Source organism: Rhipicephalus sanguineus, chromosome 3 (genome assembly GCF_013339695.2).
Source record: "Rhipicephalus sanguineus isolate Rsan-2018 chromosome 3, BIME_Rsan_1.4, whole genome shotgun sequence".
NCBI lineage: Eukaryota > Metazoa > Arthropoda > Arachnida > Ixodida > Ixodidae > Rhipicephalus > Rhipicephalus sanguineus.
The window spans coordinates 142867318-142886125 of record NC_051178.1 but is presented as its reverse complement, the minus strand read 5'-3'; the positions used below and the strand labels follow the sequence as shown (position 1 = coordinate 142886125).

The 18808-nt window shown below is 45.7% G+C and overlaps 2 protein-coding genes across 3 annotated transcripts in view; one reads left to right on the top strand and one right to left on the bottom strand.

Annotated features, from left to right (window-relative positions):
- The window catches only part of LOC119387336 (ceramide transfer protein), a 608660-nt gene that overhangs the window by 274127 nt on the left and 315725 nt on the right, over window positions 1–18808 (bottom strand). The window lies entirely within an intron of this gene.
- The window catches only part of LOC119387333 (perilipin-5), a 30842-nt gene that overhangs the window by 11859 nt on the left and 175 nt on the right, over window positions 1–18808 (top strand). Inside the window, exons 3-4 of the mRNA XM_037654689.2 lie at window positions 14385–14699; window positions 16885–17130. Of these exons, the coding sequence (XP_037510617.1) occupies window positions 14385–14699; window positions 16885–17130 (561 nt within the window). The remainder of the gene's footprint in view (window positions 1–14384; window positions 14700–16884; window positions 17131–18808) is intronic.

Sequence of the window (18808 nt, the reverse complement as noted above, 5' to 3'; positions counted from 1 at the left end):
CAAGTGTGGTAAGTGCAATGGACTGTGACTTTACAGGCTACAAAGCTTCAGAATCGCAGAAAAGTCAGCTTTAGGTACCCTTATCTCAACTCCAGATAGGTCCACTTGCGCAAGAGAATAGCAGTCAGCAACAACAACAACAACAACAACAACAACAACAACAACAACAACAACAACAACAACAACAACAACAACAACAACAACAACACGGAATTGCGAATTTTCTCTGCATCTCACGTTCAAAGAAACCTCGCCTCTCATTCGCTCTACTAATAAACAACCTTGCTTTCACACACGAAAACCCAACTTCAGTTGTAAATTCTTTGGTATAGCTAACGAACTCAGAAATGCACGTCAGCGTCACATTAGCGCACGTGCATGCTTGGTGGGCATGCTCCCAAAGAATATAGTCGTTGAGCAAGCATTTAGGAAAACATGGGCACAAGTAAAGAGACCACGATTGAAGCAGATATATTCACGTTTTACTTAACCCGCGAGTTTTCTGCAAACGACAGGTTCTTCACGCCGAGCAGCCTCCCGTCGGTACACATACGACGTCACGCGGCCGGCGCGTGCACAGAGACATCGTTCCGGAAGAAAACTGGGCCTCTTCTCATTTATCGCGAAATTCAACACGAGCGGCGGCGGCGGCGGCGGCGGCTCTCTCGAGAGTTAATCACTGTACCCGACGGGAAAGAAATGGATCCCGGGTTTTACGATGTCTTAGGCGCCTCGCCTTTTACCAAGGAGCCATCAATTACGCGACTCCATAGGGATCAAGGAGTCAGTTAAGTCTGAGCCGCCACTTCCCCTTTATATATATATATATATATATAGAGCGTAGCGCAGTTTTGCCCCCCCCCCCTTTTTTCTCTCACCCCGGAGTCGCATCCCTCTCCGTCGCCACCGCTCTTCCTTCAGCAATGCCGCGCAGTGACCGTGAAGCTCTTGCGAAAAATGAAATTTAGACATGTCTGAGCCTTGTACAGAGATTTCAAAAATCTTCTATGTGTTCTTACAAAGAAACTTTCTACACAGACGTCATGCCAAAGAGAGATAAGTGAGCTGCACTCAAGTTTGAATCTGAGGAGGTAAGCCAGTATCCTCCAAAGGAACAGCGCCAGAGACGGGACAAACCAGTGGCAGTCACGTGTCCCCTATTTAGCGCTGACACCCTCAATAGATAGATAGATAGATAGATAGATAGATAGATAGATAGATAGATAGATAGATAGATAGATAGATAGATAGATAGATAGATAGATAGATAGATAGATAGATAGATAGATAGATAGATAGATAGATAGATAGATAGATAGATAGATAGATAGATAGATAGATAGATAGATAGATAGATAGATAGATAGATAGATAGATAGATAGATAGATAGATAGATAGATAGGATGAAGGATATGCATTAAGGTTATCAAGATGCACGTCCGATTACATACCCTACAAATGAGGAATAGGTTTAAGGGACGAGAACACCGAGATTTATTCATCTGGGGTTGAACATATATACACACTATTTAGTAGGTGACTGGTGTACACGGGCACCGGAAACGTTATCAGATAAATATTAAGACTATTATGAGTTTTGCGGGTCTCCAAAGAAATTCTAGAGATTTAAATAGAGCTGTGCACGGGCCGTATTTCCGAGCCCGAGCCCGGCCCGGGCCCGCTGACTTTGTCGAAGGCCCGCCTGAGCCCGACGGCAAAAGGCTGCGAGCCGGCCCGGCCCGGCCCGACGTATGAAAATCCAATCCCGGGCCCGACCCGGCCCGGCCCGGCTTTTTGAAGGTTCGCGGCGAAAACAAAACATCGTTTTCCGGTAATTTGGCATTTTATTGAGCATATCAAATATGATCAAACGACACACGACGAACAGTCTCTAATAGAGACTGTTCGCGGCACTTTTGCTATACAAGTAGACGGCCTTATGCCAGCAACATTGGAGTTCGCTCGCGAATGCCGTCACGTGTATGGGGTATGCCCATGCAAGCGTCAGCTTGCACGAGGGCGATCTACGTCGGATCGCTCGTCGCTGTCGCGTGCATTTTCACTCATGTAGGATTTGGCCTTAAATATAACGCGAACAGTCGCGTGGTGCCGTCACTAGCTCAGGTGGTGTTACTTCTCTGTTTGTCGGAGTGCAACAGAGGCAGTGCTTTACCTGCTCCCCATTTGTTTAAAGTAGCGAATGGAAAGGAAAAGCGGTAAAGGGCGGTCGCGGAAAAGGCGCTGTATGCGTGCTGGAAAACAATTGCCGCTCATTCTCTATATTTCGGGCTTGAGTCGGGCTTTGCGCCGGGCCCGAGCCCGGCCCGATAAAACTCCAAGTAGCCCGAGCCCGGCCCGGGCCCGAGGTGAAAATACGTCGGCCCGCCCGAGCCCGGCCCGCGGGCCGGGTCGGGCTCGGGCTTTCGGGCTACCCGGAGCCCGTGCACACATCTAATATTAAAGGCAAACGGATGTAGGCTGTTTCTAGGCTGTCTAAATACATTTCGTAAGGGTTTCCACGAGCTACGACCATGACCGTGACCCGAATTTCCACATTTGTTCGTACGCAGGCTGTGATTGCCCGGACATCCTACACGGCATTAGCCCCTATACAGCGCCCTATCACAATATCACTAAAGCGGAAGGTCTAGATTGCCTTATCTAAGTTACCAGCTACTGCATAATAGATTCGGCTCCCTATTAGCTGGCGCGACAGCGCCAGCTTCCATAACGCTGCACGTAACAAGTGAGACAGTACACGGGGCCCCCAGTTGCCGGAGGAGCGCTATTCGAGGCGGCTCTCTTCTTTATGGTCTGGTATTTTCCTTGGAGTGTTCTCGGCTGAATAAAGCTGTTCGCGTTAAATGCGTTTACTTTAGATTAATGCGCTCACCACTTGAGCGCGGTGCCTCTTGAGCCCGTACTCCCTCTTCACGAAACCGGAAGTTCATGCCAGCCGAAGCTTGATAAATGCGCCTCTTTCCGAGGCCTAATGGAAAATAGTTTTCACGCCCGAACTATGCGACTATAAGGAAGGCTATATAGACTCAGTGCTGTTTCTAATTCGCACGCATTTTAATGCGTTAGCATTCCAGGACAGTGTCCTTTGGGAAACCGCTCGTGCTACCTCCGTCCGTAACGCAACAGCAAAGGAGCCGATTCTGGAGATAGTGCAGTATTGAATTGGCAAGGAAATGGCAACACCCTTAGGCAACAGATATTTCACGAAAGGTTTCATTTTGGACAGTACACCTCCTTCGTTTCCGAAAGAGCGCTAACGGTGCCGTGCGTTTTGGCCTACCGCATCCACTTGCATACTATCAGCGGTGGTTAGCACTAGTGTTGGATAATGGTTGCTAAATAATAGTTAATGTCGGCTATTGACGGCTAAATCATGGTTAATGTCGGCAAATGTTGCCGTATGTTGATTAAACGATGTAACTACAAGAGACGCTCCCAGTGGGGAGTTCCTGCTAAACGAAGCGAATAAAACACTCGCACGAAGGGCCTTATCGGAGTAAGGATTGTCCCGTTCTGTCATACAACACACGGGCGATAATTCGCGGTTGCAATGCGATCGTGATTTGCTGAGTGAGTCGGCGAGTTCGATTATACCCCAACTGTTCACGCAGACGGGGAGAGAGAGAGAGAGAGAAATAACTTTATTTATCCCATCTTAAGGGAAAGGGGCTGCGAGATGAAGGCGAGGGATCCTACTCGCGGTAGGCCTCCTCCACCACCTCAGCCCACCTCAGGATAGCCTACATTTGCGGCTACTGAGTGTGTAGAGTGATCGCGTATGTTTGGTACTCCTGCACGCAGTTGACAAGTACGTATTACAGTTATCAATAGAGAGAATATTCTTGGAAACGGTGCACATGTTTCTTTTTTTTTTGAAGAACGCGAAATTAATGTCACTATTACGTGACATTATTTCTTGTTAGCGTGCTTCGAAATGCGTTGTGCCTCCTCTTTCGCATCAATAATCGCGCTTACGAAAGAGGCGCAGCCCGTTCTTCGTATCGCTCAAAGCCAGTTAGCGAATTTCTGGGTTGCTGCAGTTCGTGACAGCGCTCTCGCATATGCTACATATCGTTTTGGCCGTCCCCACGGCTGTCTCCTTGGGGACTCCAGGAACGCTACGGAATGGCGTGATTTACGACAGCGGGTGCGAGGCGAGCTTGCTCTTGACGGGCAAACCGCAGTGATTTACTGCGCTCGCCCTCGCATAAAGCAAACTGTCACGCCCATCTCCGACGCATACCGCGATATACTATACGCAACCACGCAATTTAATTCGCAAACGTCGGAATCAGACATCGCGTTGCGCGTCCTAAACGAAATAGCGCCAGGCATGACGTGGCGGAAAAGAATCGGGAGAGCCGTACACAGTCGGTAATGCTACCACTTCGCGCTCTGCTTTGTTAATGCGATAGTGTGGGTGAAAGCGAATTAAGTTAACGCACTCGCATTTTCCATGACACATAACTACCGAGCGAACAAAGAAGGCTGCTTTGGTTATAACGAAAGATAAACAAAGCTGATATAATTACGCGAACGAAGACTTGTATAGCATCTAACCGAACGGCACCTCTCGGCGTAATGAATGTGCTGTATATACGGATCTTTTACTGGACTTCTGAAACTGCGCTTGGCGATTCTCCCCGGAGAAATACAAGAATGCGAATGAGTTCTGAATAATTATGCGGCGAACCGGATTTTATTCTAATCGAGAAAGTTTCTTAGTCTCGTCGACTTGCTCGGTCCATGCATAGGTGTTCGACGATTGACTCGAACATAAAGAAAAGAAAGAACGTAGAACAAGTAAGAGCAAAGGAGAAGCAACACGTACAGCACGTGGGACAGACAGTCTCACATCGTGATCAGTTCTCATTGGAAGACAAAGAAATTGGGTTGCTTCGCCCGAAAGGAGCGCGGACTGTGATTAGCGTCCTCACCTCTTCGAGAAAGAGTAGCCGACGGCAGTGGACGGCGCGACACAAAGGACGTCTTGGGGAAATTGGCTTTCTGCGAGATAGACGCCGAGACAAAAGAGAAAATTAGCTAAGGGGGCGGTGCTCATTGTCGAGATTAAAAAGAGCCGGTAGCCGCGTGATCTCCGGCGAGCCTCAGAGTCCTTGCGAAGTCGCGATTTCGTCGAGAATGCAGCTACTACATCGTCGAATGTAGAATACAGTACAGTATCACGAAATCACGGTGCAATACACGATACGGTAGACAATGAAATTGGAATAATTCGCAACTCAGTACATAGAGTTTATTATCACAAAGATGCAGAGACGATATGTCTCTGCATTGTGCTTAAATTAAGGGCCTCTGCTTGCATAGACAAAACTGGACGACGGCTGTCGATACGCGTGGGCAACGCTTAACAGTAGTTTTTGTCGAATGCTTCTAACCAAAATGAGGATAGACAAAGCGCTTGCAAATGACTTGAAGGTTCGTTCTGCATTTCTAACTTTCTTTACGAAAACCGTGCCGTGGCAGTCTTTGCGTGCTATTTCTTTATTGTAAATCTCCGGTCATCCCGCTCCCATTCTTATTATCGGGATCATGATAGACTTCTTTTGAAGCGCCCGCTCGTAGTTAAGTTCAATCAGCTTCACTCTTTAGAAAGCAGTGCTTCCGATAAATTCTTTCCATTTTTTAAAATAGTTTCAGAAGGTCTTGACCTTTGCTTTTGCGAATGCCTCGTTGTTTCCGAAACGGAGACATTCGAAAGTTCATACGATTCGGTTTGTGCAAGTCGCGTGGAAGAAATAATACGTCTCCCACGAAGACACGTGTAAAAGAAGGAAGCGCGACACGTGCTCGTACATTTGCGCGGTCGAGAAAATTGTACAGAATTTCAATCTTGTCCGGGAGTTTAACAACTAGTTACCTTTGATTCACTTCACAGGAGTACCGATAGTCTTGCTCCGATAGCGTCTGTCGTTATAATTTCATTCGTTAATTAAGTTCGGCCAATTCGAACTTAATAATCCCCTCGTTAGGCACTGATAAACAGCTATTTTTAAAGCCCATATTTGGTACTGCTTTCCTGCGCGACTCGATAAAACTTAAGGTACAGGACAGCATAAATCAACATTTTAAGGAACGTACAGTTTATCTGACACGTGGATACTCGTTGACGTGTACATGGGAAACCTGGCTAAGCCTGTAGAAAACTGAATCACCAGTACACGTAATTCTGTAATCAAAGCACACGTTGCCAAAGACTATTTAGACAAAGACATGAAACCTTTTTCTAAGTACAGTGCAGTTATGTTGCATGCAGAAAACGTGCAAGAACTGCCTTTTCTTCAACACAGTATCCGAATGAATGAACGAAGGATGGTTATAAGGAGCAAGATCGTTCTGCCTAACAGGGATGATGTTCCGGAACAGTGAAATCTTGCAACCCTTGATGCCCACTTCAGGTGCAACAAACTCGATAGATAGATAGATAGATAGATAGATAGATAGATAGATAGATAGATAGATAGATAGATAGATAGATAGATAGATAGATAGATAGATAGATAGATAGATAGATAGATAGATAGATAGATAGATAGATAGATAGATAGATAGATAGATAGATAGATAGATCAGGGTGCCTCGGGCTCCATCGACTGTCGCTGCTAGTTTCAGATAGTGTGATGTATGGTCGCAGGTATATCTGCATGAGATTTCGCCATTTGGAGCAGTTCGCATCGCATGTGCTTGTCCGTGGCGGAGAAGTGTCCGCTGTGCTCGCGGAATATGCTGAGGATTTTTTAAAATGCGAAGCATTTCTTAGCGAACCTCAGGCACTTTGGGCGTTTCTATCTATCTATCTATCTATCTATCTATCTATCTATCTATCTATCTATCTATCTATCTATCTATCTATCTATCTATCTATCTATCTATCTATCTATCTATCTATCTATCTATCTATCTATCTATCTATCTATCTATCTATCTATCTATCTATCTATCTATCTATCTATCTATCTATCTATCTATCTATCTATCTATCTATCTATCTATCTATCTATCTATCTATCTATCTATCTATCTATCAGGGCTGGGCAAAGATACTTTGAAATTGTATCGCGATACGATACAAGATGCTCAGGCAAGAAGTATTTGAGATACAGATACAAGATACTTCCGGAATAATTGTATCCGATACGATACTTCCCAATTGTATCTTAAGATACTTCGATACACTTGCAAATTTTCTATTATATATCTATATTATGAAGCAGCAAAGGCCTATGAAAGGCCTATATAGAAATGTGTTTACTTGAAAATTTCTTAACTGCAACCAACTTTGCTTAATTTTAATAAAATACCTTATTGTATCACAAGATACTAACTTTGTTGCTCAAGGTATATTAGTTTCATTCCTAGACGACCTATTGGGATTTGTTTGGCTGCTTAATATGGCAGCTCTTTAGCCGCTGCGCTATTAGTGGTTTTTGCTTCACACTTCTGTAACTTATGGTTGTCGGGGCTCTACTTGTCGACCAGCTAGCAGGTTGCCATCTACTTGCAAGAACTTTATTAAGATGCCTCCGCACGATGGCGCAAATACCGCTGTGCAGTCTTACCTTGTCCGCAAGCGTATTTTTGCTTTTGTACTACCGCATCCACCGACAGGTGTAGAGCAGCAACAACGCTGGTAGCGATATTGTTTGTGACGCATCGTGTGAAGACGATGAACTATATAATCGCACAATTAATTGATTGAGGACATAAAACTGCAGTGATTTTTCATATTTTACTTATCTGCTGGCGTAAAGCGTTCGCTGACACATATTCACTCACGTGCAATCTTTTACCATTTCTTCTTCGAGAGAACCTGAGCCGCCAGGAAACGTCTCAGACGTGTTCTAGAGGCACAAAGCGCCACAGGTTATCACAGCTATTCACACTATTGCCACTACTCGCTCTGCTTACCTGCAGATCTGTAACAAGAATATTTTAACGTGACCTAAACAAAAGAAAATCAATACATTTAAGTCAAATAGCAAGGTGGTTCCCTACTAAACAATCAAAGTGAATAAGTGTACAGGGTGTTTCACGTAAGTTGAACCAAATATGAACAAAAAAAAAACAAGCGGTTAACTGCCGCTGAATGAAACCAAAGGTATTTGGTGTACCGTCATGTGGTGCTCGTTATGGCATGTTTTGTCATAAGCTTAACTGGTTAATTAAATGAGGTCAATTATGCGACATTTCTAATATCCACTTTTGGGCCAACTGTGCTTCGACACATCGTAGAGCGCATTTGAAAACGACCGATCCATTTGTTTTTTGACAGCGTACATGCTGCGTGGTGAATATTTTCGGACTTTTAAAGAAATCCTGCGAAATATGAAAAAAAACTACGTTGGCAGACAATTGAAATATAAGAATAAAGCAAAGAACGGTTTTTACAAAAGACATATAACAATAAACAGACGGGAGAAAAAGATGGCGCAAAGCGTGCACTATGCGGCGCAAAGCTCGATACACAGCGAAGCTGATCGGTCTCATGCATATTTATTCTGCATCTATAGGCAGAACATGGCAGTAGCGAGGCCTGAACTTGACTTGAACTTGGCTCTGGCGAGGCTGAACTTGGCTTGAACTTGGCTGTAACGTTGCTGAACTTTTGCTTTAACTTGGCTTGAACTGTTACTTAAACTTGGCTGTAGCGGGGATGAACTTTGCAGTTATGGAGCATGAGACCGATCAGCTTATCGCTAGGACCAGTCTTCGTCTTTCGAGTAGACGAGCCGGACGGCATCGGGCGCCTTCCATCGTCGTTGGCGTAGGCCTTCCATCGCTTCGGGGTCTTCTAGAAGCTGCCGTTGCCGTTCCCGTTACCTAGTATTCTCTCTTGGTACGTACTCGGGGTCTTCGGATCGCCGCCGTCGCTTCGCAGCCATTTGTTGGCCTAACTGTTGCCTTCTTCCTTTTTAGGGGACCAGTGGCGAGTCGGGGAATTTCCTCTATTTCTGTGGCACATGCCCGTTTATGATGATGATAGTCTTTTGGTTCGTCGGAGAAGGGACGATTTGCTAAACAGCTTCGCTGTTAAAACTATGCAGAGGACTAGGTAATGTATGGGATGCAAAACGGAGGACAGCAAAGAGAGCACTTGTGCTAACAATCAAATTATCATTAAAAGAACTTCTCTAACAATTTAACAGGAAGAACAAAGACACAGGACGTCAAAATATCTGTTACGTAAATGCTCGTTCTATTGCATCTAACGTCGGCACCGATAGAGGGACAGTCGTTAGAATATCCTTTGCATGTATGTCAATCTCATCGTATTTATGCAAGTCAAGCTTACCTCCTCGACATCTTTCATATCGCTGATGTGTGAAAGCCGCGAGACGCAAAGCAGCCCCATTCTTGCATTCTTGAGACTTTGCAACGAAGCACCACGCAAGACAAACTTTGATAGCGACAGTATAGCGGCATCAGAATTTGTGCGAAAGACGCCGCACGCATTGGAGTACGCAGCAGAGTGCAGTGGCTATGAACAAGTGTCATGGCACCAACACAACTAAACAGGAAGAAAACATCTAGGAAAAAAAGGTAGGCTGTGCGTAGACGTTCGCACACTTGTTTTTGTAGAGATGGCTTGAGCGCCATCACGTGACTTTGCTCCACCAATAGGGACGCCAAAAACTCATCACCTAGTGCTCACTGGAGCGCTATGGCTGAAAATATACAAGAACGTAACTGTCGTTAGTTTTATTCAGGTGACGTAGTGGCAGCAATGTCAGCCGGAGAACCGTAATTCCGGTCGACGTTTATTGTTTAGCGGGGTGGTGCTTTTATAGCAGTATCTTGTATCTTAAGATACACGATACATTGCTGAATGTATCGGAAATACAGATACAGATACTCGTTTTGAGAGGCGTATCGCGATACAGATACAAGATACCCAAAGAGTATCTAAGATAGTATCTAAGATACATGTATCTTCGATACTGCCCAGCACTGCTATCTATCTATCTATCTATCTATCTATCTATCTATCTATCTATCTATCTATCTATCTATCTATCTATCTATCTATCTATCTATCTATCTATCTATCTATCTATCTATCTATCTATCTATCTATCTATCTATCTATCTATCTATCTATCTATCTATCTATCTATCTATCTATCTATCTATCTATCTATCTATCTATCTATCTATCTAGCCGCCTACGCCTGGGCGCTCTCCTGGTCGTCTTCATAACTTGTAATATACCAAAATTGGCACAGCAGGGGATCAGTGTATGAAGAACACGATTCACTGGTCATGACATGAATAACGCAAAATACCTGTCGTGTACGTCATGAAACACTTTCCCTCAGTCACGTGTGGCACATACCCGCATACCAGAGTTCATGTTATGCGGGCATGTGCCACAGGTGATACAAAGTCTCAACCAACACAGTAACTGCGAACACACACATTGACATGCAAGGAGAGTGATAATAATAAAAATTCGGCAGATCCCACGTACCGTGGGAGTCGATGTTATGCGAAGCATGCGGCGGGTAGGTGACTGTGGCGTAACTTTTTTTACTGAGCCACACCTTACACAATGACGCTAAAGATTTGCATAAATTTTATACGCACACATATATATGTTGAAGAGCCGCATATGTGTTATATAACAAGCTGTTTACGGTTGGGTAACGCTGCCAATGGCAACGTGGGTATTACCAACACCTGAAGCGGTAAGCTGATATGTAGTGCTTATACGTGTCCCGAGAACGCACGCACGTTTCACGAATCCGTGTGCATGTGTGCAAGAAGTTCTTGACAGTTCTTAAACAAGGGCATCATCACCGTGATCAGTGAGCACCAGCAGCTGGTCGACACTTGTTATAGGATCCGGTCGTGATCATGGTGACGAGGGGTCTATTTGTAGCGAAGTATGTCGTATAGTAGAACTATTGAAATTCGTGGATGCCTCAGTAATTTCGTCGACAAATTCTCTGTCAACGGAGCAGGCGACATGTCGGAACCTGAAGCCACCCTTCGCGTTGGTGAGGTATAGGCCGTCGAGGCTGGTAGGCCTGGATAGTGCTACGTAGACCAACATCAGTGGATGGTGTTTGTCGTATTTGTAGACTACGTGGGCGTATATGGCCTACGTAGCCTAGTCTACAAAGCGGCTGTCAATCAATTTGGCATCATCCTCGGTCAGCATGAGGCCATCGCCCAGCCTATTAAGAAATGAAGAGGACACTGCGTCGTTCTGGTGGACGAAGTGCATTTTACAGTGCGGTGATGTGGATATCATAAGTAACTTTCGTTAATATATTCCTCCGGGGTCGAGCAATGCTTCAATATAGCTTGCTGAATCACAGGAATACAAACGTAATGTTTATTAGACTGCTATAAAAGCATAGCCAACACTGGAACTACAGACGTTAATCTCATATGACGCCTGTATCGTAGGAGTATCATGTAGGTTTTATTGCTTTCTTGTAAAATTAGATAGCCAGCACCACAACCACAATGGACGATGCACCGATATTACGCCTGCGTAGGCTGTTTTTCCAAACCAGTTTATAGTCCTGGTGTGGCTCAGTGGTAGAATACCTGATTGCCACGCAGAATTCTCGGGTTCGATTCCTGCTGGGATCCTAATTTTCATTCAATCCATTCGTTGAGTCAACGCTGCCGATGTTGGTTTTCCTTAACGCTCTATACTCGCCGACAACTTTTCTTGGCACTGAAGGGAAAGCTACGGGGGCGGAGCGTCTGCACATGTACTGCTACGCGAAGTAGTCTGGTTTGGCGCGCGTCTCGTAACGCCGTGGAGTGTGATGGCTAGCGTTGCACTTCGACGCAAACGCTGCTTAGCGTCTAAAGTATGGGTAAAAGGCGCGACTTTTTCACGCACGCAAAAACGCAAAGTGGCAACCTGTAAAGTAAAAGAAATGCAGATATCTCGCTTGTGTGCGCTGCGTTCCGTCACAAAAAGCTACATGTAGAAAATGAAGGAGCATTTTATATATCTCACGCAGAAAATACGGACGCAATTGTGGTACTACATTCATTAGCGGTAGGATACGTGCATTGTGGCTCTGTAGCCTTCGCTTCAATGCCAAGAAAAGTTGTCCGCGAGTATAGCATTTAAGTGACCAATGTCCGTTCTCGTCGTTCCTGGGTAGATATAAACTGTCAATCACCTGTGGCGCATACCCGTACACCACGGCCCGTGGTAAACGGGTATGTGCCACACGTGTCTAGTGGAAATGGTTTGACGACGTACATGACAAGATTTTAACGTTATTCATGTCATGACCCGGCCATCATATTCGTCAAATCCTCTTACCCTCCCGTGCAAATTTTGGTCAACACCAAGTTAAGGAGGCCATCATGAGAGCACCCAGACGTAGGCGGCTAGATAGATAGATAGATAGATAGATAGATAGAAACGCTCAAAGTGCCAGAGGTTCGCTAAGAAATGCTTCGCATTTAATAATAATAATAATAATAATAATAATAATAATAATAATAATAATAATAATAATAATTGTTGGGGTTTTGTGTCCGAAAACCACGATATGATTATGAGAGACGCCATAGCGAAGGGCTCCGGAAATTTTGACCATCTGGTATTCTTTACGTGCACCGAGATCGCACAGCACACGGGCATCTAGCACTTTGCCTCCATCGAAATGCGACCGCCGCGGCCTGGATCGAACCAACGACCATCGGGTCAGCAGCCGAGCACCGTAACCGCTACACCACCGCGGCGGACGCAAGGAAAGTGGGGAAACTAAAGACGGAACACACCCGGAAGACGCTCAACTACCATCCACTCATCCACGTAGTCCGCAACGTGGACCACGCGGATTACGCAAAAACCGGCGTCAATGCTTCCAACAATAAATGTGCTGAGATAACCAGGCCTCTCATCATTAGCTGTGATTTCAACATTGATTTATCGAGACCCAAAAACTCTTGGTCCTTATATTGCATGAAAGACGGCTTGAACGTGGACAGGACATCAAGAAACCTCGCTGCCACGTCCAGGACAGGAGGAATCATAGATCATTTCATCGTAAGAGGCATCCAGGATTTCCACCAGCTGTGCTATACCTCGCCCTTCACTATACTTAGACCCCTCGTAGCCGCGATCACGAACCGATCCGATTAACAAGTCCGGTCCAGCTGCTGGTGCTCACTGATCACGGTCAAAGATGACCATGTTCAAGAACTGTCAAGAACGCTTTCTACACATACAGACGGGTTCGTGAAACCCGCGTGCGTTCTCCGTCAGAACGGACAAGTATAACAACTGTAACGCAACCCTAACAACTGAAACTGTGACTGTAACGTAAGTGGAGTGCGCCTGCGCGTGCCACTCGGCTGTGTGTATATCTAGGGAAGCTTCCCTGAATGAAGCTTCACTGCGAGTAACGCCTGTCCTGTGCATATGTGTTTCTTCTTTGTGCTGTTCGGATTCGCGCAATCCAGTATTGAAGAATATAAGCACTACATAGCAGCTTACCGAGTCCGGTGTTGGTAACACCCATGTTGCTGTTGGCATCGTTTCGCAACTGTAAACAACTGGTTATATAATTCATATGCGACTCTTCAACATATGAGTGTGTGTATACCACTTCCAAATTTCTCTAGCGTCATTCCGTAACGTTTCGCTCAATCTGAAAAATTAAGCCATGGTCACCATTCCGCGCATGCTTCGCATATTACCGATTCCCAAAGTACGTGTGATCTGCCGAATTTTTTTTTTAATTCCTGCTTCTTGTGCGCTGTCGTACGTCATTTTTGTAGGCGGTTCTGTTAAGCTGGCGTCTCTTATGTGCCCTCCCTTCAGACATATTGTTACGCGAATGACGAGGCGCTTGTTCAGTAGGCTATGTACAAGATATATTTACAACAGCAGTTGCAGCGCTGACCGGTTCAGCCCAGAGCCCGAGCGGCGACAGCTCTTCGTCCTCTTCGTGGGGCGCATGCGCGCATGGACCGAGAAACCGTGAATATGCATGTATCAATATAAAAAAACACAGTTCAATGAACGAACAGTAAAACATTAGCCTCCGTCGCCTGGATGAAATACCAATCAAGGAGAAAAAAATGCATCGGATATTTAGCGGTAAATGCCAAAGATACACGTTAGCGTTAACTTAGATTACCTCTAATTACCTTGATTACCTTGATGGCCAACACAGCCAACAGCAGCTAACACTAGCCGATATAAACCGGAGCAGGTACTTTGAGAGTAAGTACACTAGGCTTTCACACGCAAGAAATCGGATAAACTCGTGCACCTTATTCCATTTCACCCCTGTTCATGCTACCGCATTAACAAGAACTTTACCTGTAGTCTGTTCTCTCTTCTGAACTATCACAGGAACTGGCGTCCTTGGGCGTCTCGGTTGAGCAGAGGCATTACGAGCCGGAAGGCGAGGTGCCGCGTCGCGTGGCAAGTGTGGTGCAGAAGTCGCGCCAGTACGTGTCGCTCAAGGGTCAGCAGCAGTACGAGCTGTTCCAGCAGCGCGCCTCGCAGATAGCCACCCAGCTGCAGGAGGCGCTCGGCCTGCTGTCCAAGATGAAAGATGGTCTCCTGGACGGAAACAAGAGCTTCAAGGACATCCTCGACGATCTTCACTCGGACGCCGCGTGGCTCAAGGCCCTACTCAACGACCCTCATCCGGAGACAATCAAGGTATGCTCTGCGTGGAGACTGTTTTGAAGGGGTCCTGAATCACTTTCCGAAGTAATAATCGAATGACCTAAGTGTCGCAGTTAACTGCGTCACGAATCGATTGCCTCAGACATTTCTCGAATCCACCTAGAACAAACGGAGTTACAGAGATATTAAAACTTGTTGTTGGGTAACTCGTCATATTGCAAGAAAGAAACTTAGCGCAATTTATAATTTCCACAAAGCACTCACAGAATCACACACGCACACACTCAAGACTCAAGCGCTGTGTGTGGTGTCTGTGTCTTGAGTGTGTGCGTGTGTGATTCTGTGAGTGCTTTGTGGAAATTATAAATTGCGCTAAGTTTCTTTCTTACAATATTACAGAGATATGTCGCGCGCTTTAAGCTCATTCTCTCTTCTCTTGTCCCGACGAGCGCGCTGGAAGCTTCATAGGGAGTGATTGCAGGGGGGAAGAATTTACGTCAGCGCGCGTCATGACCTCGAGCGCGTGATGAAACGTCATCGCTCTCTCCCGTTGTGGTTCCTGTGCGCGTGTGTGGCTCACTGTGTAATGTTAGCAGACTACGTACGCAGCGCGGCGCCGGCACGTTGCGACACCCCGTGGCAAGAAGCGCATCTGATCCGAAAGGTGCTCTTGGTTTATGTCAGCTATCGGCCAATGGCGGCAATCTTCGGTACGACGACATACAGCAGGCGCCCCGCCCACCCATGAGAGTGAGGACGGGCCCCTGCATGAAAAGAGCGCGCTTGAGAAAGTTGCAGCTTTGCGCTCCGCTTATGAACGCTCCTTGCCACGCACGACTGCAAGATTTGGCTGAGCTGTTCGGAGCAGCGCCTGCTTTCTGCAGGATGTACTTTCTCACCAAGACCGGGAGGTGGCTCATGAGCCATTTAGATAAAAGACATTTGCAATAAAACTCCCGGAAGCGAAAACGTTAACACTGTATTAGCCGAGAACAGCCACCAATGACAAGACGTTATTACGGAGCAAAGCTTAGGAAACGCCGCCTCTGGCACTGTAACGACAAAAGAAGGGTCGTGTGGTAGAGCGGCTCCCAAGAACAGGCTTTGAACAACTGTGGCAGTGAATGAAATAATTAGCGAATACAACTCGACCGTGATACATTGTCCGTACGAATGAAATACCGATTAGGGGCCTCACCGACAACGTTCTCTGTTGGTAAGAACTTTATCCCATTGAAGGGTCGCCATTGGTGGTTACTTAGCATCGTAATTGTCCAGTTCCTGCTTTTACGGACGGCTATAGCGTATACAAACAGCATTGCGAATACAGGCACTTCAATTATGCGCTAGGAACTTATCCGCAAAAACTTTCTTATACCACAATTGTTTATAAGGGCAGATGCCAATCAATCGTCCTGTTGGATATAATAGCAAAACCAACCGGCCTGTACCGATAGCACTACTAAAGAAAAGTTGCATGAACACGCCCGCTGTTCTCGCAGGACGCTATATCGATGAATTAACGAAGTGTTTCGGTTTTTTGAACTACTTAAAGGGACACTGAAGTGACACGATAAATTAGTTCAAACTGATAAATTATACTCTGAAAACTGCAGCGTCGTTGATTTCACCCCCATAGGTTTTTAATGGATGAGAAAATCAATGTAAAAAGTTGGACTTTTAAATTTCCTGCCGAAATCTTCGATCAGGACGACACGGATTGCAAAGCGTTTTTTCGTACTTTGGCCACATTAACTGAATGAAATTTCCTGAAGCTTGGTATGTTAAGCCTCTGGCTTCCTCAGAAGACAATGTACTTAATTTTCATCGATTAAGGACTACGTAGGTTCTAATAGACGCCGTCAAAATCTATGACGTCACGGAAACTGGTGCGGGAACCTAAGGGGCCGTCGCCACCCGCATTTTCTTTTGTGCACGTTTTCTCGCTTACCAAGCATCTCGCGGTAAGCGTGGCGTTTTTTGTATCACGAAAGAGTAATTTACTAATACGAGGAAAATAGTCTTTCTCTTTAGTGTTCCTTCAAGATTAGTGGGCCACCGCCACTAATAATAATACCCACTATATGTGTGGACCGGCACTTATCCTACCAAACGCGATGTATGCAGTGCTTTGAGCGGGTGCTTCATTTCTATACACGACGAGACACGACCTTGAAGTTGCCTCGTGTTTGATTGAACGCCCGTTCCTGCACCGCAGACCTTGCCCGGCAAAGCCCTGCTGATGTCTCAAAACGCCGTTCACCAAGCCGTCACCGTCGTCACCGAGCACTCGAAGCTGGCCCGCGGCATCCAGGAAACGTACGCCAAGATCTCACCCGAACTGAACAAGCGGCTCGCCCCCATCGGTCACCTCGCCAACGAATCTGTCGCCAAGGTGTACGCACAACTTTCTCACCTCACGGACAGCTTGCGTCAGACCATCGAAGCACTGCTCGGTCACCTCGTAAGTAAACGCAGCTTTGTACTGCATCAGTTGCATTTATTTTTTTAAGAGAAGCTTGTTATGGACTCGCAGATTTCTGTGGCGGCGTTGCGCGCAAAAAACTTGGCGCCGGAGGGCGCACAGAAAAGCGGCCCTCGAGGACGCGCCCGTCACATGCATGCGTATTTGCGTGCGTCACATGCGTATTTCCCAATAATTCATGCAGTCTCGATCGCGGGCTTCTCGGCGATAAGCCGTTGCTGATATGGCAGCCTGATTTTTTATCGAGGTCACTTGTAATTTCACGTTTCCACATTTCATTGTTGCCTGGATATGAAAGCATTACCTTCGTTGTCTCTCGTAGCAGGTGAAGTGTTGTAGCACTTCATTGTAGCACAGCGGAAGCTTCAGTTGAGCACTTTCTCACTTATTGCCTTCAACATGCCCAGCAACGAGAGATACAGGGTGTTTTTTTGTTAGACAATACAGATTTTTGATAAAAATGCTATTACAGTCTTGCCCCCTGTCGTTTTCGCGAACGAACTCCATATACGCCGAGGCGGAAAAATTTCGCCGCACATAAAGTTACATTTAAATGAGGGATTAACGAAAACTCGTTAATTAACTGTTCATTATTAACTTTAGGGCCGCTGTTTATATGGAAGAGTTGTAGGACGTGCAAATTCATGGCACGCCCATTTAAAAAAAATCGCAAAAACGCACGTAATTTGAGATAATAATCATCGAAATTCAAGACCCCGATCGAGGCGATACCGAAACTGAGCAAAAAATACGTCGGCCCTGTTACGTCAGACTGAAAGCTCACGTGACAATTCTAGGGGAAAAAAAAGAGGCGCATCGCAGCAGAATATGGTCTGCAAAAACGGCAAGTCGTCCCAAATACCCAAGTGGGCCGCTTATTCTTTGCGTTTGGTGTGTAGTTCTTATCCGTTTCCTTGTTAACTCGAAAGAAGTGCAAAGAACTCGTTCGCTTGTCTGCGAGAAGTAGCGCCTCAGTGGCTGCCGCCTAGTTTTAAGCTATAGAGCGAAAGAAAAAGTGGAAATTGCAGTTTTCTGGGGTACAGCGTGAAAGAAATAAATAAGCACTACACACCAAACGCAATTAATAAGCGGTTCATTTGGGTATTTGGGACGACTTGCCGTTCTTCTCTCTCTTTTAATTGCTCATTTGAATGTAACTTTAGGTGCGGCAAAACTTTCCGCCTCGGCGTAGAGTTCGTCTACAAAGACGACAGGGTCCTGACTGCCATAGCACTTTCATTAAAAACCTGTATTGTGTAAAAGAAAAACACCCTGAATATTGCAGTCGTCTGAACACTTCAGGAGGGCGTCTTTTCTTTGTGAACAAAGGACGTGGTTGCTGTCGAAACTTTCTACGTTAAGAAACCGTTCAGTTTTAAATTTCGATAATTAATTACCGAGTGATCTCTGCCTCGGACTCGGATCCTTCCGTAAATCTTATGCCGTATTCTGGCTACAAAGCTTTCGCTTTTCACAAGATGTGCTTTTTTAAGTGTTATCTTCGACTTGGTTGACGTAATAGTTTTCATTACTGTTCCTTTGGAACATGACGATTAACGAACATTGGCTAAGTCACGCTACTTAATTTCATATAACGCTGTCGCTGAGCGCTAAGTCCACAGGCACGAAGGCATGGGCGGTATTTTATTGTAGCAAA